Source organism: Staurois parvus, unplaced genomic scaffold (assembly GCF_062004578.1).
Source record: "Staurois parvus isolate SC_StPar_1 unplaced genomic scaffold, SC_StPar_1.0 ptg000145l, whole genome shotgun sequence".
NCBI classification, from domain to species: Eukaryota; Metazoa; Chordata; class Amphibia; order Anura; family Ranidae; genus Staurois; species Staurois parvus.
Window position 1 is genome coordinate 9,495,201 of NW_028317941.1, and position 25,861 is coordinate 9,521,061.

The 25,861-nt window shown below is 40.2% G+C and overlaps 1 protein-coding gene across 2 annotated transcripts in view; it reads left to right on the forward strand.

Annotated features, from left to right (window-relative positions):
- Positions 1-25,861, forward strand: part of ASMTL (acetylserotonin O-methyltransferase like) — an 88,239-nt gene that overhangs the window by 41,796 nt on the left and 20,582 nt on the right. For both annotated transcript variants that reach the window (XM_089673884.1, XM_089673885.1), the window contains exons 10-12: positions 11,877-12,058; positions 12,821-12,938; positions 19,635-19,778. In XM_089673884.1, the coding sequence (XP_089530010.1) occupies positions 11,877-12,058; positions 12,821-12,938; positions 19,635-19,778 (444 nt within the window). The remainder of the gene's footprint in view (positions 1-11,876; positions 12,059-12,820; positions 12,939-19,634; positions 19,779-25,861) is intronic.

Genomic DNA, 25,861 nt, shown 5'->3' on the forward strand with positions numbered 1-25,861 from the left:
AAAAGTCAGAGAGGAGGGAGGTGGTGGAAAAGCGGAACTTCCCCTTTTGGGTGAAGTTTCAGTTTAAGCCAATGCAAGGACGAAAACTGGTTTTATTATGAACTTGCCTATTAAAGTGAAACTTTAGTCAGAAAATTAAGTCCTGCTAGATCACTTCAGGCAATGTAATACATTAACAGTAGGTGCCTATACATTGTGTGCACAATTATTAAGCAAGTTGTATTTTTGAGGATTAATTTCATTATTGAACAACTACTGTGCTCTTGGTCAATCCAAAATGTTAAACCTCAAACCAGAATATTTAAGAAAGTAAAAGTGAGGTTTTGGCTTTCCTAGGGGAACATCCATGTGTGCACAATTGTTAGACAACTATTAGTGTGCAGAATTATTATGCGACTAAATGAAAAACCAAAGTTTTCCCATCTCACTTATTTTAATCTGTTAAAATGAGAATAATAAACAACCGAAAATGTACAAATAAACATTTCTGACATTTCAAGGAAAACATTCAGTGACCAACACAGCCACCCTTCTTTTCAGTAACAGTCATAAGCCTTCCATTCATGGAGTCTGTTGATGATCAGCTTTTTGTGCAGCAGCAACTATAGCCTTGCATACACTGTTAAGAGAGGTGTACTGTTTTCCTTTCACGCTGTAAACAAAAAAAAAAAAAACCCCGCAAAATCTTAAAAAAAAATATTTTTTTTTTAACTTTTGCCTATAAAAAATATATAGTAAACTCAAAGTTACTCATAAATTTAGGCCAAAATGTATTCTGCTTCATGTCTTTGGTAAAAAAAAAAATCCCAGTAACTGTATATTGCTTTGTGTGAAAGTTATAGCATCTACAAACTATGGTATAGATACTGCAATTTACACCATTTTTTGCTATACAGCGCTGCGCTAGTTTAACTGACAAATGCACGGTCATGCAATATGGCACATAAATTAAATTTATGTCCTTTTTTCGCACAAATAGAGCTTTCTTTTGGTGATATTTAATCACCTGTGAACTTTTTATTTTTCACACTATAAACAAAAAAAAGACAGAAAATTTTGAAAAAAAAAAACAATATTTTCTCATTTCTGTCATAAAAAAATATCCAAAAAACTCAAATGTCATCATAATGTCATTTAAGCCATAATGTGTATTCTGCTACATGTTTTTGGTAAAAAATCCCAATAAGTGTATATTGATTGCTTTGTGTGAAAGCTATAGCATCTACAAACTATGGTATAGATAATGGAATTACACAGCTTTTACTTTCTGACTACCTATCACATTTCTTCAGGTGCTAAAATTCCAGGACAGTGCAAACACCCCCAATTGACCGATTTTCAGAAAGTAGACACCCTAAGCTATATGCTGAGAGGCATATTGAGTCCATGGAAGATTTTTTTTTTTTTTCCACAAGTCTTCGGAAAATGACAAAAACACACACATACACATACATATATATATATATATATATATATACGTATATAATATATATAATTTTTTTTTTTTACACAAAGTTGTTACTTAAATGATATGTTGCTTACACAAGCCATGGGTATATGTGGAATTACACCCCAAAATACATTCCGCTACTTTTTCGAGTATGGGGATACCACATGTTTGAGACTTGGGAGCCTAGCCACATAAAGGAGCCTGACATCCAATGACACTTTGAAAGCCTGAAGGTGCATAACTGCTCATTTCACTTCCTCACTATCACAATTTCGGAGGCCCTGAAATGCCAGGATAGCACCAAACCACCCCCCCCCCAAGTGACCTCTTTTTGGAAAGTAGACACCTCAAGGAATTTAATACGAGGCAAGGTGAGTATTTTACAGATCTCATTTTTTCTCACAAGGTTTTGAAATATAAAAGAAAAGAAAAAATGTTTTTGTTTTCTTCATTTTCCAAAAACTTGTGGCAACAAACGAGATCTGCAAAATACGCACCATGCTTCTTATCAAATTCCGTGGGGTGTCTACTTTCCAAAAAGGGGTCATTTGGGGGGTTTGGTGCTATCCTGGCATTTCGGGGCCTCCGAAGCTGTGATAAGTAGTCAGGAGGTGTAATGAAGAAATAAAGCCCTTTAAAAGTCTGAAGGTGCTTATTGGATTTTGGGGTCCTGTACTTGGCTAGACTGCCAAAAAGTCTCTCATGTGGTATCCCCACACTCGGGAGAAGTAGCAGAATGTATTTTGGGGAGTAATTCCATATATACCTATGTGTGAGCAATAAATAGTTTGACAATTTTTTTGTGATCTCTTTTCTAAGACCTGAAGACCAAGCCTTTTCTGACACTTTTTGTTCCCATGAAAAAAATCTGTATATTTTTATAGGAATTATTTATTACTAACTACTTTGAACCCCCAAACATTATATATTTTTTAAAGCAGACACCCTAGTGAATAAAATGGTGGGTGCATAGTACTCACACAGCGATTTTTCAAACGCAATTTAAAAAGAAACAAATACTTTTTTTACTTTTAATGCACAAAAACACAATATATTGGCCAATTAATTATGAATTACATAAACTAGATAAAAATATAACTCTCAACCCGGTGTAAACATAGCATAAATTAGTAAGGTAGTGCAAAAAATACCAAGTGACAGTGCCAGCCGCAGGAAATTGGCTATGAAGTGCTAGTGACACAGGTGAATAAAACAATAACTAATATATACAAAGAGTGACTCAATCCCAAGATGGACGATCAAAAATACTTCATAAGTGATCACGCCAGCGAAAACAAACCGGCTAAGAAGTGCTAGTGACATAAGTGAATAAATCAAACGCTGATATATACAAAAAAGTGACGCAGTCCCAGAATACTCAATCAAAAATAATGGATAAGCGACTCACTCCAAAAACATCAAAAAGTGACTCAGTCCCAAAAAATGAAAAACGATGAGAAAAAAAAAATTAAAAGGAAAATTACAGTCCCAAAAAATCTGAAAAAAAATTCAGTGAATCTTCAGTGCATACCGTGACAGATCCAGTGCTGCAAACATATATGGTCAAATCCACCGACTAGCGTGCCTGCTCACCTTCAAAATTCGACTCACAAGGAGTCGCAAAGCATAGAATGCCTCAAACGATGATTTCCAGGAGAAAGATCCTCGACACAATCAGAGAGCCAAGGATCATCTCCAATGGTGCCGACAAACACTCATAAGCATGCTGCAGCAATGGCCGCAGACCTCTGTCTTCTACAATGCCTCACATGGAAGATGCAAGCAAGAAGACTCCCATAATGTAATATGTCACAAACATTATTTAAAATAACATCTAGAAATAACTACCCACATTTAAAATAGGTCTGCAGACCAAAACAGGCAAAATTCTTGCAGTAAAAAACTTCAGGAAAGGTGTAGAGGTTGTGGGAGTACCAAGATGGCGGCTGCTGTCCATACCACTAAGTCGCTGGTCCTTGGATGTATATGCTATGTTTTTTTTTTTTTGTTTTTTTTTTTAAATTTATGCAGCCTGTGGGCTGAATGAAAAAAGAGAAGAAATCTCTGCCAGAAAAAGTGTGTGGTATGCCCACCATTAGAATATATTGCCCTGCATCAAACCACTTCTAATGCTGGGCACACATGAAATGTGCCAAAAAATATTATAAAATATATATGCCAAAGCATAGGGGCCATCCACCCACTGGCCACCCCAGGTCCCCATGCTTCGGCATATATGCTCTTTTTTTTAACTGTGGATGAAAAATATCATCCAGCAGCACTGCATACTTATGTATATTTTGAGAGCAAGACCCTGTTGCTATCAGAATAAACAAGTCGGTGCTGCAGCTGAATGACATTCCTGCAAAGAAAACAGCAATGGTTAAAAATAAAACCGTAACTCAATAAAACAACATTTTTATTGAAATATGTGCCAAAAAAATTATAAAATATTTATGCCGAAGCATAGGGGTCATATGCTATGTTCTTTTTTTTTTTATGCAGCCTGTGGGCTGGATGAAAAAAAAGAGAAGAAATCTCTGCCACAAATTGTGTGGTATGCCCACCATTCGAATACACCTCCCTGCATCCACCCACTTGTAATGGTGGGCACACATGAAATGTGCCAAAAAATATTATAAAATATATATGCTGAAGCATAGGGGCCATCCACCCACTGGCCACCCCAGGCCCCCATGCTTCGGCGGATGAAACTGCGGATGAAAAATATCATCCAGCAGCACTGCACACACATACTTATGTATATTTTGAGAGCAAGACCCTGTTGCTATCAGAATAAACAAGTCGGTGCTGCAGCTGACTGATATTCCTGCAAAGAAAACAGCAATGGTTAACAATAAAACAGTAAAATCGTAACAGTAGAGCAGTAACAACAAAAAAAAAAAACTATAACTGTTTGGTTTTTAATTATTATTTTTTTGGACTTGAACTTTTTATTTATTTATTTAAAATTTAAATTTTGAAAACAGATTGAAGGGTCTCTCAAAATGCAATAGCCGGTTTCCTGACTACCGAAAATCTTTTGACACCCTGTGTAAATATGTTCCCTGAACTGTGCCGTGCTGTTCCCTATACTAATACTCCACTATTGTATGGTAGTGACGGAAGCAGTCCTTGAGGCAGAGACCAACTTGGCCAGGACAGGAGGGACAAAAAAAGCGAGTGTTGCGTCTTATTTCGTATCAGAGAGGACATCTGGAAAATGCCTCTCATGCAGCCCGCTAACTGCATCTGGATTTGAGGATTGGGCCACAGCACTTCCTGGATACAAAAGGGCTCTGATGATTTCTGATTCACCATTTGGTCGTTGAAGTCCACCCCTCCCATGTTAAGGTTATAGTCGTGGACTATAATGGGTTTCTCAACAACGCTAGATACTGTGTTATTTTGGACTGTCGCATCTGCTTGAATGGAAGACAGGATGAAAACATCTAATTTGTCTTTCCACTTCACTGCAAGCATTTCATCATTCCTCAAGAAGGCTTTCTCCCCCTTTCTAAGTTGGGTGTTTACAAGAAGTTGGGGGAAGGCCCGGCGATTAGGTTGCACGGTGCCACATGAGCCAATTCCAAGATTGTACAAATGTCTAAATAGAGACACGCTTGTATACAAATTGTCTATGTACTTGTTACGGAACAACCACGACACCAAGTCCCAAACTATCTTGCCACTGCTCCCCATGTAGTCTGGGCAGTCGGGAGGCTCTACTTCGCTGTCTCTTCCCTCATAAACCCTAAATTTGTACGTATAGCCTGTGGCCCTCTCACACAGCTTATACAATTTGACCCTATATCTGGCACGCTTGCTGGGGATGTACTGTTTGAATGCAAGACGGCCAGTAAAGTGAATGAGGGACTCATTCACGCAGATGTTTTTCTGGGGCGTATACACATCTGCAAATTTCTGAGTGAGGGGGTTTATGAGGGGCCACATTTTGTAGAGCCTGTCATGTTCAGGGTCACCCTGAGGATTACAGAGTGTGTTATCACTGAAACGCATGAAGCGCATTATCGTGTCATATGTATGCCTGGTCATGGCAGCAGAGAAACACGGGCATGTGATGAATCAGGTCTGTAGACCAATATGACCGCAACTCATTCTTTTTTGGAATGCCCATGTTGAGGGTTAGGCCAAAAAAAGTTTTAAATTCAGAAACTGTAATGGGTTTCCATGCGAATGGTCTGGCAAGGTTTGAATTTGGGTTTTTGGCAATATATTGTTGAGCTTATAAATTGCTTTGGCCCACAATCAAATTGTACAAATCTTCTGTAAAAAAACAGCTCCATAAAATCAAGGGCAGTTAAATTTGCTGTTTCCACCTGAATTCCGGGTTAGGCAGTGAATGGGGGAAGTACGAGTGCTGCAGAATCTGTGGGCTGCCAATTAAGATTTACAAGCATGTCCAGAAGGCACTAGGGGCTCTACGGGCCTGTGTGCGAATTCTTGGTAGTTGCGGGACACTACTTGTGCTCGCCACCGCACCAGCTTGTACTGCACTTATGGGACTCGCCACATCACCAATTGATACTGCAGTGCTGGTATAAAAAAGACCAGGATATACTAGGCCGCTGGTGCTCACCAGTTCATCAGAAGGTAGTGTGGCACTGGTACTGACACTCTGCTGCATATGAGACAAGTCATGCAATCCTAGATCCTATTCAGCTTCATGGGGTCGGGTACTCCTGATCTTAACCTCTTCCCTTCTGCGCTATAGCCAAAAGACGGCTACAGCGCGGTTGTCTAGTTCTGGGAGGACGTCCATAAACGTCCTCCCAGAACACGCCCCCAGTGCCGCACACCCGGCGCCGCTGGTGATCGTTTTGTCCTACGAACACAGCTTTTCAAGTGATATGGTAAATGGCCAATCACAGCAGCCTTTTACCACATGATTAGCTGTGTCCAATGACACAGCAGATCACCGAGTAAGTACAGTTGCCGGTTATCGGCTGCACTTTCCTCACGCTGTCACAGAGTGAGGAAAGTACTGCCGATAACCGGCAATTGTCAGAGAAGTAGTTGGCACTGATGATTAGTGCCCTTGATAATCATTGCCTGGCAGTGCCACCCAGCAGTGCCTAGTAGTGCCACCCACCTGTGCCCATCAGTGCCGCCCATCAGTGCATCATCAGTGCCGCCCGTCAGTGGAGTCCCATCAACGCACATCAGTGAAGGAGAAAAATTACCTGTTTGCAAAATGTTATAATAGAAACAAAAACTTTTTTTTTTCTTTCAAATGTTTTGCTATTTTTTTGTATATAGCACAAAAACTAAAACATCCAGTGGTGATTAAATGCCACCAAAAGAAAGCTCTATTTGTGTGAAAAAAAATGATAAAAATTTAATATGGGCACAGTGTTGCATGACCGCGCAATTGTCATTCAAAATGCGACAGTGCTGAAAGCTGAAAATTGGCCTTGGCGGGAAGGGGAGTATAAGTGCCCGGTAGGCAAGTGGTTAACAGGGACCTCTTCTCCATCGTCCGAGCTACCTGTCAGGGTGCCACTGCGGTCTACAGGTTTGTATTCTGAGGCTGATTGTGTCAGGGAGTCTTCCCCTTCGCTCTCACCTGACATGCTCAGAATCTTGTAGGCCTCTTCACTGGTGTACCTTTCTTTGGACATTTTGGACTCTAAATTTACAGGTACCTAGTGCGACTCACGGGAAAAAAAGCACCTGGCTGTCAGACTGCTTGAACCGCTACAGAAAAATTTACCGGCAAGTGCTAACCGAGATCAGGCCTGATTCTGTGAACACTGCGGTTTTATGTGCAATGTATTACAAGTGACAGTGATCAGAAATTCTATTGACATTGAACTTCTTGTTAGGCGTGGGGGGGAGCGTTGGGGCTGAACGCTAGTGCTGGCAGCGAACGGGGATGATCCTGCTAACACTGTTTTTTTGGGGACACTAATACTAAAGGGGCACTGGTATAGTTTTGTTCGTGATCAATATATTGATCCGTACAAACACTATACTAGTAATGACGGTGATCAGCGACCTATAGCGTGAGTGCGATAGTATGCGGGCAATCTATTGCTAGCTGACCCTAGCTGGGAGGGATGTTAACTGATCCTGATGCTAAATGACGTTGCTAGTGGTACTAATACAGTGATCAGTGAAAAATACTGTACACTGACACTGTACTAATGGCACTGGCAGGGGGCAATCGAAGGGTTAAATGTGGCAATCAAGGGGTTAAAATGTCTCTAACGTGTGTGAGTACAGGGTGCTGCTTTTACTCACGTGCGATGTCTTTCTTCTCTCTCTGGAACAAAATGGTTCCAGGGAGAGAAGAACCAGCTAGATCCTGTGCCTGTGTTTACAAATACAGGCACAGATCTGCATCTCCATTCGCTGTAGGAGATCGGCAGAGTCCCAGCCAAAATCACTGACCAAGACCTGCTAACATACACCTCCTACAATGAATGACAGTGGAGGGGAGGGCGTGCGCATGCAAGCTCTAAACCCGGAAGAGCAAAGCGACGTATGGGTACGTCGCTTTGTCTGCAGCTACTGCCTGTCCGCAGTCCATGGGTGGGAAGCGGTTAAGAAGGGCCAACGAGTTCCCAATAGGGTTTAGATCAGGTGAGGTAGGGGGCCATGTCGTTATTCATTCATCATTAAGGCCTTTACTGGCTAGCCATGTAGTGGAGTACTTTGATGCATGTGATGGAGCATTGTCCTGAATAAATATCATGGTCTTCTTGAAAGATGCTGACTTTTTCCTGTACCACTGCTTGAAGAAAGTGTCTTCTAAAAACTGTCAGTAGTTTGGGGAATTGATTTTGAGTCCATCTTCAACCCAAAAAGGTTCAACTAGCTTATCTTTAATAATATAGTCCATATTAGTACCCCACCTCCACCTTGCTGGCGTTTGAGTTGAAGTGGAGCTCTGTGCTTGTTACTGATCCAGCCACGGGGCTATCCACCTAGTCCATCAAGAGTCCCTCTTATCTAATCAGTCCATAAAACACTGAAAAATCTGTCTTCAGATATTTTTTGGCCCGGTCTTGACGTTTCAACTTGTGTGTCTTCTTCAATGTTGGTTGGGTTTCAGCCTCTCTTATCTTGGCCATGTCTCTTAGCACTGAACACCTTGTAGTTCTGGGCACTCCAGGAAGGTTGCAGTTCTGCAATATGACAGCACTGGAGGATAATTGGCTCCTGGTAGTTTCACGTTTGATTCTTCTCAAATCTTTGGCAGTTAATTTGCATCTTTTTTTTCTCAACACATTTCTTGCCACCCCGTTGACTGTTTGCAACAAAACATTTGATGGTTCTGTGATCACACCCCAATAGCTTAGCAATTTCAAGAGTGCTGCATCCCTCTGAAAGACTTTTTATAATTTGTTACGTTTCAAAGTCAGTTAAATCTCTTTTTTGGCCCATTTTGCCTGAGGTAAAGAAGCTGGCTAATAAATATGCACACCTTGATATAGGGTGTTGATCTCCTTAGACCACACCCTCTCTCATTACACAAATACACATCACCTGATATGCCTAAGTCCAATAGGTATTTAAGTTTATACATCTTTGAGTTGGACAATATGTATAAAAATGATGATTTGGTGAAATTGGGCAGTGTACCCTTATGATCCAGTAATATTTTGTCTCACCCTGATCTGCTCAGTTGCTCTCTTTTTTTTGGTACTTTGCCAAATTTTTGGAGGCTGATCTGCTGATAGCCTGAAGATTTAATGCTGCTCAGGGGCTTTTGCCTTCAGCAAAATGGCAGTCTCCAGCAAGAAGAAGCAGGAGCAATGTTGGAGGTAATTTACACCACACACTAATTTTGTAGCATAATTATTAAAGTGGAATGTCTGTTCCTTACTAAAGAACATTATTTTTTTATCAATTTGTTATGGGTAAAGTTCTGCTGACCTTTTTTAATCAATAAAGTGGATCTATCGGTGTGCTGCCACCCCGGAATTTTCTTCCATATACTGATTGGCTTGCAAGCTGGGCTAGTACCTGATTGGCAAGTGTATGGGGTGTTAACAAGCAGACTGACCTGGAGCAGCATTTTTTTTTATTCTGAATACAGGCAAGACCTCTTTGAGAAAGTCCTCTGAGGATGTTAAACATTTGCTTTACTTTTTTTTTTATTCTGTGTTGGGTCATGTAAACTTCTTGCTACAAGCCTGTTAGAAGATGATTTTTAAAGGAACAAAGATCAAGGTTCTAAAGGGAGAAAAAAAATAACTTTTCTCAAGACAAGGTCAAGATCGTTGGGTAATCTAGATCCAGCTGGCTAGTTATGATCATAACTGGGTCTCTGTGTTTTTCTATGCAATACAGTCGAATAATGGCTAATGGGAGGGGCCAGAAGGTTTCTCTACATAGTCTCCTAAAAACAATATAGCACATACCCTCAGTATTCAAGCTAGCTTTTGGGAAGAGTTATACAAATCTCAAAATGCCTTGATGGGTAGATGTCTGCCTGGAGAAGTGGGTATTCCTTGACTGGTTGTATTTGAATCCAGATCACCCTAGATAATGTCCACATGAATTGCTGAGCCTCTGTCATTGAAAGAACTGAGGTCCAGTAAATGAAAGGGACTTACCAGGGGCAACAAAACTGGAGAGCTCATAGTGTGAAGTTCATTTAGTGTAAACCATTTCAGGGCAGGTGAAGAGCCTGTCTAGCTTTACTAGGCGATGCTGGAATACACCTATAAACACTGTTTCTAGGCATAGACTCTTCAAGTTAGAAAGCCTGTGTCCCATCTCTTAGTAATGAATCTTTAGCAATTAGTACATATTTAAAAAACATGACAAACAAGACGTGACCCAAAATAGTTATGGATTGTCATCTTGGCTTCAGAATATCAATTGTATGTTGAATGTATGATTATCTTTGGTTCTATATTTATAGTACATAGACTGTTTCAGTACCTGAAAAAAAAAAAATCTTCATTAATACTCTATACTATATGTTTGTATATTAATACTATATGTTTGTACATAGCTATTGCTTATACTAGTGATGCACTGATACCCTTTTTGGATCGGCAAGCACGAGTACTAATACTTTCGGTCAGATACACTCCGATACCGAGTACCGATACTTTGCGTTGCAATTTACGTCAATATATATGTACAAAATGTATGGACGCAAATCGGACCTTAAAGAATAGCATGCGATTCCTGTCCAAATTGCATGCAGTTTCCCCACTTGTCATAGCCTGAGTTCACACAAGAGTGGTGCGGGAACCTCCCTGAACCGATCCCATGCTGATTAGAGAGTGGGAGAGAAGGGCATGTGGGATTGTAGACCTTGGTGTCAGATGGAGGCAGATGCTCCGGATACTCAGCAGTAGAAGAGGAGAAAAAGCTGCTGCAATGCTCTGGATTCTCAGCTGTAGAAGGAGAGAGATCCACTGAGATTTGAACTCCTTTCTTTCCTCTCCTTGCAGGGATAACAGTATGGGCTAGACGAGTTTTGATTGGTCAGCACTGTCATATATGGATGGTGCTTACCAATCAGAAGCTGTCTATACTGTCAATGCTGCAAGGAGAGGAGAGAGAGCTGCTTCACAGGTCTGGAGATTTGAAATCCCTGCAGTTTTCTCTCCTCCTTGCAGGGAAGAAAGTATGGGCTAGATAGCTTCTGATTGGTCAGCAATGTCTATGTGACGGTGCTGACATCAAAAGCCATCTAGCCCGTACTGTCTTCCCTGCAATGAGAGGAGAGAGAGCCACAGGAATTTAAAAAACTTGCGGCTTTCTCTCCGCTCCTACAGCTGAGAATCCAGAGCATCTGCCACCAAGGGTATACATCCCCACAATCCCTTCTCTCCCACTTTCCACTCAGCATGGGATCGGTGCAGGGAGATTTCCCGCACCACTACTGTGTGAACTCAGTCTGTGACAAGCCTGGATTCACACAGGAGCAGAGGGCAAACTGCATGTGATTTGGGCAGGATTCGCATTCCTGTTCAAATCACATGCTATTCTTTGTGGTACAATTTGTTTCCATACCTTTTTGTATTGACACAAAGTATCACTTCCGTGTATTGGGAGCATTTTCACGGGTATGAGTACTCGTGAAAATACTCCGTATTGGCACTGATACCAATACTGGTATCAGCATCAGTGCATCCCTAGCTTATACCCAAACAGTCTAAAGAAAGTGTACACTATACTTATGTTAGGTTTCCTAGGTGTTTAGGTATTTGTCATTGTAGCCCATATTATGTAATCTGTGTAAATGGCATTTAACATTAACGTTCTTTTGTCTCATATGTAGTGACTTTTTATATCCGATATCTATATAAATCTTATATTTGTATGTTACTTGACATTTCTGCTGCTATCATATGACAAAAATATATTTAAAAGAAACAGAAATTTGGCAGTGCTGTACAGGTATAGACTCATTTTTTTTTATTTTTTGTTCTTACAGTATATAGTAATACGGAGTTAGCTAACACCTTTCTGGTATCCGATGCTGAATTTTCAGTTCACGGTTACATCATTCACTCTAATGACCATCTGTGGTCCCATTATACCCACCTGGAGTCTGCAGTAGTAGAAGGAATAAACTATCACCATAAAGCCCATGGACAAACAGCTGAACATGTGCATGTAAGTACTGTATATACTTGTATATGCCATTTTATAATCTCTTTCAGTGTGTTGGCTTTTTCAATCCTTTTTTTTTTAATTTTTTTTATTCTTTATCTCTTTTCTTTGTCCGTAATACAAACAAAAAAAGCTTTGATAGATGACAGACCTAGTTTACTGGGCTTATGTTTTGTAGTCCTTGTGAAAGATTCAGAAGGTTTTGCACACAATACTTAACAAATAAAAAGCAATTATTTTACTGCCCTAACATTTTGAAACAAATCTTTTATTCTGTATGTTTTTCTTTCTCCTACATATTGTGATAGGTGAGAGGTTTAGTGTATTGCAGTATTTCTTGTACCACTAGAGTGCAGCAGAGGATGATCTTGAGAATCATATCAGCTTTGTTTAGGTTCACAAGAAAAACAAAAATTTTGAAGGTTTCTCTCTGAATAATGATTATACTTTTTTGGATCTGAACTTCTTTCTGGTAGTAGTGGCTACCAGGACATGAAGTTAAGATGGTTCTCTCCAACAGGGACACAGATAGCAATAAAATCCAAATAGAGCAACTTTCCCTACTCCATCCAAGAGGTTTTGACAGTTCCACGTTGATTCCAATCTGTTAAATGGTTACAACCAATTAGTTGTGTGTTGACTTGCTTGTGATGAAGCTAATGTAAAGGTTAACATGTATAGTGATCAAATTTTATAATAAAGATCCCAGTTGTCTGCTAGCATGCTTATATAATTCCATTTTTTTAAATTTTTGTTTATTACCAGGGACCTGAAGTCAAGGAGCGTTATATGAGGGCCATGCATTGCACGCTTAAAATAACAGCAAGAGATGTAGCAACAGCTTTTGACCTTTCCAAGTACAGTACTGCATGTGATTTAGGAGGTATGTTTTATGTTCTGTCTCTGTACCATCCTGGTGGTTCATGTAGCAGGCTGTATATATTTTATACAGTGCATCCAGAAAGTATTCACAGCGCTTAACTTTTGCCACATTTTGTTATGTTACAGCCTTATTCCAAAATGGATTAAATTAATTTTTTTTCCTCAACATTCTACAAACAATACCCCATAATGACACCGTGAAAGTTGTTTGTTTTGAAATATTTGCAATTTATTAAAAATAAAAAAAAAAGTGTACATGTGTATTCACAGCCTTTGCCATGACACTCAAAACTGAGCTTTGGTGCATCCTGTTCCCACCTCCGAGACAGGGTTGTATCAAGTCACAGATCTGGGGAAAGGTACAGAAACATTTCTGCAGCATTGAAGGTCCCAATGATGACAGTGGCCTCCATCATCCGTAAATGGAAGAAGTTTGGAACAGCCATGAATCTTCCTAGAGCAGGCCGCCCGGCCAAATGAGCGATCGATGGAGAAGGGCCTTATCAGGGAGGTAACCAACCACCCGATGGTCACTCTGAAAGAGCTCCAGTGTTCCTCTGTGGAGAGAGGAGAACCTTCCCGAAGAACAACCATCTCTGCAGCACTCAACCAATCAGGCCTGTATGGGTAGAGTAGCCAGACGGAGGCCACTCCTCAGTAAAAGGCAAATGGCAGCCCGCCTGGAGTTTGCCAAAAGGCACCTGAGGGACTCCCAGACCATGAGAAACAAAACTCTGGTTTGATGAAACAAAGATTGAACTCTTTGGCCTGAATGCCAGATGTCATGTCTGAAGGAAATCAGGCACTGCTCACCACCTGGCCAATACCATCCTACAGTGAAGCATGGTGGTGGCAGCATCATGCTGTGGGGATTTTTTCCAGCAGCAGGAACTGGGAGACTAGTCAGGATCGAAGGAAAGATGATTGCAGCAATGTACAGAGATATTGTTGATGAAAACCTGTTCCAGAGTGCTCTGGACTTTAGACTGGGGAGACTGTTCATCTTTCAACAGGACAACGACCCTAAACACACAGCTCACATAACAAAGGAGTGGCTATGGGCCAACTCTGTGAATGTCCTGGAGAGGCCCAGCCAGAACCCAACTTGAACCCAATTAAACATCTCTGGAGAGATCCGAGAATGGCTGTGCACCAACCTGATGGAGCTTGAGGTGCCGCAAAGAAGACTGGGAGAAATCGACCAAAAATATTTGTGCCTCAAAATAACTTGAGGCTGTAATTGGTGCTAAAGGTGCTTTAACAAAGTATTGCAAAAAGGCTGTGAATACTTATGTACATGTGGTTTTTTTCATTTTTTATTTTTAATAAATTGCAAAGATTTCAAAACTAACTTCTTTAATGTTGTCATTATGGGGCATTGTTTGTAGAATGTTGAGGAAACCGTGAATTTAATCCATTTTGGAATAAGGCTGTAACATAACAAAATGTGGCAAAAGTTAAGCACTGTGAATACTTTCTGGATGCACTGTACATAACTTCAGTCATGCTTTTATCAAACCTGTTGGTGCCTAAAAATGGGAAGGTTATCTATACTGAGTTGCTTTTTCTTATCTGCCTGAGAATTGGTTGTATTTTTTATTTATTTATTTTAGCTATACATTTTAGAGATCAATTTTCTTGAAAGAGATTAACTGCTTTATAAATATACCCCCATGAGTTGGCCAATCAGCTGAAAATGTTAGAAATGTTAGATTCCTCTAGTTGCTAATCTACAGATCTCTGTATTAAATACCATAACAGAAAAGAGGAAGATCAGGCATGTAGAAATGCAAAAAAAATTACTTTGCATTGCATTTTCCCATTTGCAGTCAAATTTTTCACTGTCAGTAGTGAAAAATTTATAGTGCCCCATCATTGGTGTCAGAGCGAGGAATCGTGCCCCATCATTGGTGTCAGTGGGAGGAATAGCACCCCATCATTGGAATACCATACTGAAATACCATACCATATTAAAATCAAATCTGATGTTTTTTAATTTTGATTTGGTGTACGTTGGAAGAGGGGTAGTCTTATACGGCGAGTATAGCCCAAACCCTATATTTTACCAGGAAAAGTAGGGCGTCGTCTTATACGCCGGAAAGTACGGTATGCACCAATTTGCATGTTCATGAGCAAAATAAGTATTTGATCCCCTTCACAAAACATGACTTAGTACTTGGTGGCAAATCCCTTGTTGGCAGTCACAGAGGTCAGACGTTTTCCTGTAGTTGGCCACAAGGTTTGCACACATCTCAGGAGGGATTTTGGCCCACTCCTCTTGGCAGATCCTCTCCAAGTCATTAAGGTTTGGTGGCTGATGTTTGACAACTCGAACTTTCAGCTCCCACCACAGATTTTCAATCGGATTAAGGTCTGGAGACTGGCTAGGCCACTCCAGGACCTTAATGTGCTTCTTCTTGAGCCACTCCTTTGTTGCCTTGGTTGTGTGTTTTGGGTCATTGTCATGCTGGAACACCCATCCACAACCCATTTTCAATGCCCTGGCTGAGGGAAGAAGGTTCTTACCCAAGATTTGACGGTACATTGCCCCGTCCATCGTCCCTTTTATGCGGTGCAGTTGTCCTGTCCCCTTAGCAGACAAAATCCCTCAAAGCAGAATGTTTCCACCACCATGTTTGACAGTTGGGATGGTCTTCTTGGGGTCATAGGCAGCATTCCTCCTCCTCCAAACACGGCGAGTTGAGTTAATGCCAAAGAGCTCGATTTTGGTCTCATCTGACCACAACACTTTCAACCAGTCCTCATCTGCATCATTCAGATGTTCAGTGGCAAACTTCAGATGGGCCTGGACATGTGCTTTCTTGATCAGAGGGACCTTGCGGGCACTGCAGGATTTCAATCCTTGTCGGTGTAGTGTGTTACCAATTGTTTTCTTGGTTACTGTGCTGCCTGGAGATCATTGACAAGATCCTCACGTGTAGTTCCGGGATGATTCCTCACTGTTCTCATGATCATTGACACTCCACGAGGTGAGATCTTGCATGGTGCACCAGACCTAGGGAGACTGACAGTTGTTTTGTGTTTCTTCCATTTGTGAATTATTGCACCAACTGTTGTCACCTTCTCACCAAGCTGCTTGGTGATAGTTTGGTAGCCCAGTCCAGCCTTCTGTAGGTCTACAATTTTGTCCCTGACATCCTTGGACAGCTCTTTGGTCTTTGCCCTTTGCCATGGTGGAGAGTTTGGAATCTGATTGATTGCTTCTGTGGACAGGTGCCTTTTATACAGGTAACAATATGAGATTAGCAGCACTCCTTTTAAGAGACTGCTTCTAATCTCAGCTTGTTACCTGTATGAAAGACACCTGGTAGCCAGAAATCCTGTTGAATGATAGGGGATCAAATACATATTTCCCCCATGAACATGCAAATCAGTGCTTAATTTGTTAGACATGCATTTCTTTTGAATTTGTTGTTGCTATTCTGTCTCTCAGTGTTACAATACACCTACCATTCGATTTTTAGACTGATCATTTCTTTGTGAGTGGGCAAACATTCAAAATCAGCAGGGGATCAAATACTTATTTCCTTCACTGTATCTAAAAATAATTAAAAAAAAATAAAATCTTACCATTCTAGATGTTTTGGTGCAGGCCCAAGATAGACACATTGAGTTGAGAGAAACATAAGAAACCCATAGATTATGCAATTTTCAAAAACTTGCTAGATTCTGGCTGTGTTGATGGGGGAATCCCTCCCACAGCGCTGTTGTGTTCTTTCAGTGGGGAGCCTTCCCTGCTGGCAGAAAACATTGATCACTGCTGGCGGCCATAACTGCCAGCAGTGATCGCGTAAAAAAAAATACGACAGGCTGGTTGTTCTGAAATTGATTGATTGGTCAACTTCAGTATATCCAGCTTTCCCATTGATGGATTGAATCTCAGCCGGTCCCTGCTGAACTGGCTGTGATTCAATCTATATATGGCCGGCTGTAGTCTGTTCTCACTGACAAAAGTGACACAGGGAGTGTCCCCTCCCTCCCCAATTAACACACAATGAAAAAGCCCAGCTTCAGGATCTGTATGTATGTGTTAGAACAGATAGTGTTTTAATCTAATTCACAAATGATAATTGAATCTGCTCACTTTGGTTTTGGAATTTTCAGAAAAAAGCAAGTAAAGTGTATGCTGCAGTCTTTATTTTTTAAAGCATAGCGATGGTCAAAATGTAAAATCATATATTTCTACATTGAATTTCAATTATGTCTAGCCTACTATTAATCTGAACGATCTTGAAGTTTGTAAAGATACCCACACATGTATTTGGAACTCTGTGACACATATTCACTATGGCCTGTGAATAGACACTACTGTGTCATACATAGAGCCTGCTTTCTAAACTACAGAAGTGCTGAAATGAGACTTTTCAGGAGGCAGGGTCAGTACAGGAATCACGGCTTGCAGGCAGCACAGTACCATAGGATATGTAGTCCTTAGAAATTAACAGTAAACAGCAGAGGATAAGCTGCAAAGCATGCAGGGAATCCAGTCAGTTGTGGAAAGAGATGGCCATCAGACAGACAGGACTCACAACGAGAGGAGTTTTTCAAGTAAGCTTATATTGGAATGTCACCCATAATCGTGTATTAGTACAATGCTGAAGTTTAGAAAATGAAAGTGTATTCTGTGACCATAGAACTGCTTTAAGATCTACTATGTGAATGAGAACCTGTAACAAATATAAAGTAGATATTATCCCAGTTTGGCTGCAAAAGTGGATAAGGTAATCCCTGCAATGACCATAAACTCAACGACAGTACACTATACTTTTCCTTTAAATTTAGAGTCTTTTATAGTACTGGAGAAAATATGTTGCAAAGCAATGATGCAGAGAGGGTGTGCACTGTCCATTGTGTTTTCAGCTCTGAAGTTTTTTAGTTTTTTTTGTTTTTTTTAGATGCTGATGTTAGCTTGTGCCCACCATACGAACCAAGCAAGTCAGCTGTAATGTGTTAAAGCCTTAGTTTAGTAATCAGCACAAGGGCATTACTTACCATCAGTGTGATGTGTCCCTTGTGCTGCTGTCTTCTAGTTTTGGTGAAATCTTCCTCTTCCTATCAAATCCTACCAGATATTATGGTGATTGTCCTTTTAAAAAAATAATAAAGCTCCGCTACAGGTATAACATGCACTTGGAATTGTGCCTACAGCAATTCTAATTTCCTCTTTTATGCTGGTAGTGTCAGGGCTTTTCCCATCACATCCTATTGGTGCATTGCTATTATGGGCTGGCTCACTGACCAACAGGAATGTGTGGGAGAGGCAGGTAAGCTCCAGAAAAAATTTAAGTGCGGGAGGTTTGCTGGTTCAAAATGGCCAAGAATTCCGAGACTTTGTGGTGGCACACTTTATACTTTTTTGTTTTTGTGGCACTTTCAGCAAGGCTATTTTTGTGTTTGACATTTGTAATAAGGCTGGCTTTTGAAATTGTTAGTGTGATCTGCTGAGTAAACGTTGAGTAGTGCAATCCAGAGGGCATTTGATCTACATCTGTCATGTGTTTTGCCATGCATGTAGTATGGATTCACATTGACTTCTAAAGAGGCACAAGTAGATCTTTGAGGGATTTTTTTTCTAACACCCGGTTCACACTGGTGCAATTTCTGATACGACTTGAGACACACAGAGTCGCATGCAATATGTTTAATGATGCGGGTTCACATCAGTGCAACTCTGTGCATTGCGATTTTGAAAAAAAATTCTGTACAACTTTGGTGCGATTTGGCTCCATAGAATATGCTAGCCACTCTGAAAGTCTCATCGAGTTCGTACTACACAAGTGCACTGAATGTCGCATAAGAATGGAGTCGCAGTAGTGTGAGCTAAGCCTTAATCAGATTTTTATTTATACATTTTTTAAATATATATCTAAGTACATTTTCCACATCATTTTGAATAGGTGATAAATGCAGGACAATTCGGGTTTTAACTGTGACTGCTTTTTTTTTTTTAGTTCAGAACAACACAGGACACAGATGGTCCCTACCTGTATGTTGTGGTGCAACATAATGCAAGGCTAGTCAATTAATGACACTGTGATGTACCACAGTTTTGGCATTGCGGTAATGCCCAGCAAAACCAATGTGTCCTAATCATACAGTACAGGACACAGGCTCTTCATAGACCCTGAGTTATAGGTTACTACTTTTAGGTGATTGGACATTGGCAAAAGCTTTGCTGGGCATGCTCCCGGGTGGACTCCTATAACTCCACCCCACTCTCTGAGTCCTTTGTACTAGTGTCCCTAAGTGATGGACCTTTTCTCCTCTTTGTAGAAGTGTTCTATGCTTAACCTGTTTAGTTTATATTGCCTTTATTTTATATTGGATTCTTCAATAAACTCTTTACTACCTTCTACTTTAACAATAGAAGCAGTGCATCCTGATTGCTGTAACCTTGGTAATACCTTGGAAACTGTACCCAGACTCCATGCTGTTGAGACAGCCTGTAATGTTGCTTCGGGGACTGGGTCCTGCTTGGGTGCTCACCTTAGTGTAATTAGCCGCAGGGTGCTATACAGGTCCAGGACTCTGTTTTCTACAAGTGCAGTGTTGGGATGTGAATCCTACTTCAACTTTCTTTAATATGTTATGGAATCAAATGTGTTCTTTGTTGAAAATTATAATGGCAATATATTGTATATGCTTAATTGTAGTTGTGTATTGTTCTTTCATAAAGGCTGCACTGGTGCCCTTGCTCATGAACTGTCTTGGATATACCCAGAGATGAAAGTCAAAGTTTTCGACCTTCCTGAAGTTATTAAAAACGTTACTCAGTTCCAGCCAGAAAAATCAGACTCCACTCGTATAATATTTACCTCAGGTATTTTTTTTTCTCTGTAGATATCATTACTACAGGTCATTTAGTAAATATGTCCAACCTATTTTATTTTCTTCATCCACAATGGTTGTGTTGCGTATTGAAATCAAAGGCTTTTCATATTGCTTGCTTAAAATGTTTCACAGATAAATATGACTGGGAATATTTCTCCTACAGGATGTAGTATTGCAGACTGCTCGGACAATATCTTTAGAAAACCTGGTTATTCCTTCTTGGTCCCTCAGCTCCCTTTATCAGCGTATATACATATGTAACGTTAAAAACACATTGGACAATGTCTCCATTAGGCGTGTGGTGGTCAGCAGGAAACAGTAGTAGCTCACATTTTCCAACCAGTTGGATCTCCTTAAATGTTAGTCAAAACATTAAATTTTTATTTGGATGGATGGATCCTCTGTCATTGCACATTGTTGGAAAGATTTCCCCTTACCTTCGGTTAGACAGAAAGTGATCGGGAAAACTCCAGTGGGGACACAAACAAAACCAGAAACACATATTTAGTAGAATAGGGATAGGTCAGAACTCCTGGCAGTGTTTTATACACTCACCGGCGACTTTATTACGTATACCTACTTGGTGTGGTCTTTTGCTGCTGTTGTCCATCTGCTTCAAGGTTTGACTTGTGCTTTCAGAGATGGTATTCTGCATACTACGGTTGTACAAAGTGGTTATTTTAGTTACTGTTGCCTTTTTATCATCTCAAACCAGTCTGCCCTTTCTCCTTTGACATCGAAAAGGCATTTTCGTTCACACAACTGCTGCTCACTGCATATTTTCTCTTTTTCGGACCAATCTCTTCAAACCCTAGAGATGGTTGTGTGTGAAAATCCCAGTAGATCAGCAGTTTTTGGAATATTCAAACCATCCCATCTGTCACCAACAACCACGCCATGTTCAAAGTCACTTAAATCCCCTTTCTTCCCCATTCTTATACTTGATTTGAACTTTAACAAGTTATCTTCACCATATCTAGGTTCCTAAATGCACTGAGTTGCTGTCATATGATTAGCAATTTGTGGTACTAAGCAATTGAATAGGTGTACCTAGTAAAGTGGGTTGTGGAAGGCTCACAAACCGAAATCAAAACCTGACAGAAATTGAAACTCTTCTGAAGTGAAAAAAAAATTGCTTCGTTTAGGTTTTTAAGATTTTTTACAACATTACAAAAATGGCCTCCAAATACTAATTGAACATGTCACTTTGGTATTTGATTTCTTTTTTATAATGTTGTCCAGGATTTATAAGCGATTTCTTCTATGACATTTTATAAGGTGATCTTTTTGCTTTGTTGCTGTGCAGTCAAAGATCTTAATCAACCAACAATATAATGCACTAACGTGATATCTCAGAAGTCAAAGAATGAAGGGGAGACTGATTTTTTAAAAATGTCCTGAAGGCTTAATAAAGTCTCCTGTATAACTCTACGGGTCCTTTAGTGCTTAGAGTGGATTTTACACCAAAAATGCAAATCCGATTTTTTTTTTTTTGGCTTGTTACTTTTCTTTTGTTTGTTTTTTTGTTTGTTTTTCATGTTTTCACAGCCCCCTCCATGCCAAAACACTGTAATACCATACCAGACCCGAAGAGCTTGATATGGATGGGAGGGGGGACCCCACGCCATTTTTTTAATTTATTATGGTGCCGGTTTTTAAATGTAATTACCCCCTTTTTTTTTTCCTCATTATAGCTTAGAAATTCAGCTGTCACTTTCCCCCCAGCTAAAAGAAAGAAAGTTTTCTTTTAGTTTATTTCCCCGAGTTTCCGTTAACTCCCGGGAAAGTGACAGCTAATTCTGTGAACTTCAGTGAACAGAAAAAAAAAAGTCGGCAATTGCATTTAAAAATCAGCACTGACGTACACTTCGTATTGCGAAAAAAACATTTGTAAAAAAATCGTAAACTGAGGCATTATTTTCAATGGATTTTCATTCATAAACCAAAAATTACATTAACCGAGGCATTTGTAAACCGAGGTATTACTGTAGATTTAAACCTTAGCAGGATGACTTTTCATATGTTACAGCACTCAATATCATAAATAATTGCTTTTTTTCTGCTTTCTCCATTTTCTCAGCCCTTTTTTCATTACTGATTTTCCCTAGCCTCTTTGCTGGTACTTCTTGTCCATATCCAAGTTGACATTACTCAAGGCAGGCTTCCCAAAAGTGACAAAATGGGAAAATGCAAGTGTATGGTGTGTCAGCACAGCTGCTTGTATCCATTAAGACCATGTGTGAGACAGGCTGACAGCGCAGGAGAACAATTGGGAGACAGTTACCTCCCCATAACAGAAAGTGCCAGGCCAAGGAAGGAACTGGATAGCAGGAGGCCTAGGGGATATTTTTAGGAAAAACTGAGATTTAATAGATTTAAAAAAGCTTTTAAAATGTCATTGGTATGTTCATATTTGATTTTGGTGACCGAGTTTAGATTTAGAACTACTTTATGTAACATGGTTTGAATAAACCATCATTTTAGATTCACAATTTGCTAATTAATACATACAGTAAATAATTGAAATTTTTTTTAGAGTTGTCTTCTGTCATACTGTTGAAGAGCCAAGAAAACACGTTTGCATAATTACCATACCTGACAAGCTTTCAGAAATAATTGCATTCACCCACTCATTCCCTTTTTCCTTATTCATTGTTCTTTTAAGTACACAAATTTCAATGCAGACAAATTGTTACTGGTAATAAAATGTTGACACATTTGTAAAGTACTGTGAAGAATTATTGCAGTTTATTAAAGCAGACCTTGCACTTACAAACAAGGTCCATCTAAAATAGTCACCCACTCGTTCATAATAAAACATGGTACTACAGTTAAGAAAAAAGACCTGCAAAGAGCGAAGTTTCTAAATGTACTTTTCTCACCCAAATATGAAAAGCCCAATTATGAGAAGATGCTCCAGCACTATATTGTTATATTAATCAGACCTTGTTTTTTTTTCCAGTAAACATTCACTTGAAAGATTCTTTATTGAATTTAGAGTGATAATGTATAATATATAATACTTTTGAAGGCCACCTGTGCAGGTGTAAACATTTTTTTTTTCAAAGGGAGGAAAGTTTTTTTTTTTTCCAAAGGCTTTAAACAGAACATTGTGAGGTGTCCTTATTTACTTTGAATGAAGTGGAAAATATTGTAATACAAGAAGTACTGAAATAAACTAAAAATGAGGAAAAAAAACAAAGGAAAGAAATGGTAGATAAGGATATATAAAACAAGATCCAGAATCAAGGTGAATAGTAGGTGGACATTTGAATAACATTTTTAGTCTGAGACCTACTACATTATTTAGAGTGTCTTCTTTCCTCGCTGACCTCTGGTCTTCACCTGTTGGAAGAAGATATCACAGGAAAACCAGGAGCAAAAAACATATTTGCTGAAAAACTGTCCGTTCCCTTCTTGTAATAGGTCATCCTTTTTCAATTGATAGTGTTATGTATGCAGTTGTATCTTTGCTCTGCTATTCCTTTTTAATGCTGTTTAATCTTTGTGTAAAAGGGGTCTTTTTTTTTTCTTTTTTGTGAGGTTCAGTAAAAATAGTGTTTCTTTGCCATTCCTTATGTGTAAACCGTTTAAGACATGGCAGCAGAAACTCATCGGTGCTTGGGAGCTGCTGCTAAAAAGAAAGCACACACTGCACATGTACACAGTGTAAATGAGCTGGAGAAGCCTTTCTAGTGTTTGTCCCCAGAAGGAAATCACGTATTGAGACATTTCTGTTGACAGATGCACTCGGCTTACACATGTGGAGGGGACAAGGAGCACTTTTTTTTTTACCAGCTTTTAAAATCAGAAGCACTACTATCCGTTAGGAACTGGCATAAACCAATGGGACCATGGTACACATCAAAAATCCAGAGCAGTCTTATAAAAAGTGTTTTTTATTAAGTTTCCGCTGAGGTGGAAACAAATCCAAATGCCTCACCTATGCTTAAAAACATGAGTGGGTTGAAGAAAAGTAGTAGCAGGCTCTCTGGACTGATGACTCAAAATAAAAAAATAAAAAATTGGGGCTTAGACAGAGGTTACTGATTTGGTCAGAATTGTTGCTCAGAAATACATGCATTAAGGAGGCCCTACGGCATGACAATGAGCCCAAACATTAAAGAACTATTTGCAGCAAAAAAGTGTAAAACTGATCACATGACCCCCAAAGAGACCTGATCTCAAAATTGAGCCAGCATGGAATTACTTTCAGAGACAGAAGAAAATAAGCAGAGAGTTCATGTTGGAACTCTGGCCAGTTCTCCAGGATCCTTGAAAGAGCGTACTATGCTAGTTCTGCAGAAACTGCATTCAGTTGTGCCTAATAAAATTGCTAATATGCCACAGGCAATTGATTAATAAAAATGTTTCATGACATTATTTTTAAAGTACTTTTTCTCCACTCATTGTCCAGGATGGCACGCATGAAAAATGATAGGTTCCTTCCTCCCAGTCAATGGCCAGCTGTTAAAAACCCCCACCCATGTTGTTATATGGGTCAGCTGCAGGCCCCAGGCCCAGAAGAGACAGCACCTAAGGAGGGCCCATCCTCACAGGAAAGTCTTGCCTCCAGGGGGGGGGGAGGGCAAGCTTATTTCTCCTATCTTCTCAGGAACTCCCTCAGATTAGGGAGGAGGAAGGAGGAAAAGATATAGATCCAGCTAAGTCAGATCGCAGCTCAGGGGAAGAAGTGGAACAGAGAAGGTTAGGGCAGGTAGACACCTATTTTTTCCTGGAAGATCTGGAGGGCCTCCTGCAGGCCATTTGCGCCAAGAGGAGATTCCTGAACCTCCAAAAGAGGCCTTTGCACAGGACAAAATGTACAGGGGCCTTGTCAAAGCCCAGTCTAAGGTGCTCCCCTTCCACCAGTCCCTAAAAGACCTCATCTTTCAGGAGTAGAAGGGAGAATGGTCAGACCTAAAACATGGAAAAGAAGGTTTCCCTTTAAAGACGAGGAGAGGTTTTTTAAGATTCCTAAGTTGGACAAGTAACCAAGAGGTCTGACCTCTCCTTTGAGGATTCAGGAAGTATTAATGATCTAACGGACTGTAGAACAGAGACACTCCTGAGAAAGGCTTGGGAGGTTAATGCATCCACTGTGACCTGGCAGCAAATTGCATTGCCAGAAACACAGGTTTCTGGGTAGAGAGACTTACTAAACACCTGATGCAGGAGGCCAGATCAGAAGAGGTACTGTATTATCTCTCGATTATAGGGAAGGCCATTGCTTATTAGGCAGATGCGGCTGTGGAACCCATAAGGGCCACCGCTAAGAAAGCCGCTCTGACTTACTCTGCTAGGCGAACTGTTTGGGTAAAGGCGTGACAAGGTGACCTCATGTCAAAATCCAAACTGTGTGGGCTATCATTTGAAGGGTCCTTGCTTTTTGGCCCAGGTCTAGATACAGTTATGGCCAGGTCCTCTGAAAGGGGAAGAAGATCCAGGTCAAGCCCAAGAGAGAAAAATATAAGACATTTTTTAAAGGCCTTTCGGGACAGAATCAACAAGGAGCTAGCAAGGAACCTAGCAAAATATGGGCCAGTGGTAGGGGTAGGCAGATGAACAATTTGCTGTTCTCACCAGGGGCCAGCACCAAGGAGACAAAGTGGCACCAAGATCAGGGTAGGGGGCCGACTGTGTCAGCTCGCCTCCAAATGGGAGAAGCTATCAGACTTTCCATACATCTATTGACTTATTTGAGAGGGATACCATCTAGAGTTCTCAACAAAGCTCTTCCATCATTACTCTGAATCGTCCCCCAAGGGACATGGTGAAAAAATAAGCCCTTTTGGAAGGGATTCAAGAGGCCAACAATACCAGGGATTCTACTCCCATGTGTTTGTAGTTCCTAAACCCTCAGGGAAATTCTGCCACGTCTTAAATCTCAAGAATTTAAACAGATTCTTAGAGTACAAGTGCATCGCATCAGTGGTTTCGGCACAGCTCCAGTCAAAGGACCTTCAGTTCTTCCTCATTTCCAGTTAGGACAAGAAAAAAGAATCCTTGGACAAAAGAGTGGTTCTTACCCCGCAGATAAAGTCCTCCCTGGCATGGAGATAGATCCTGAGC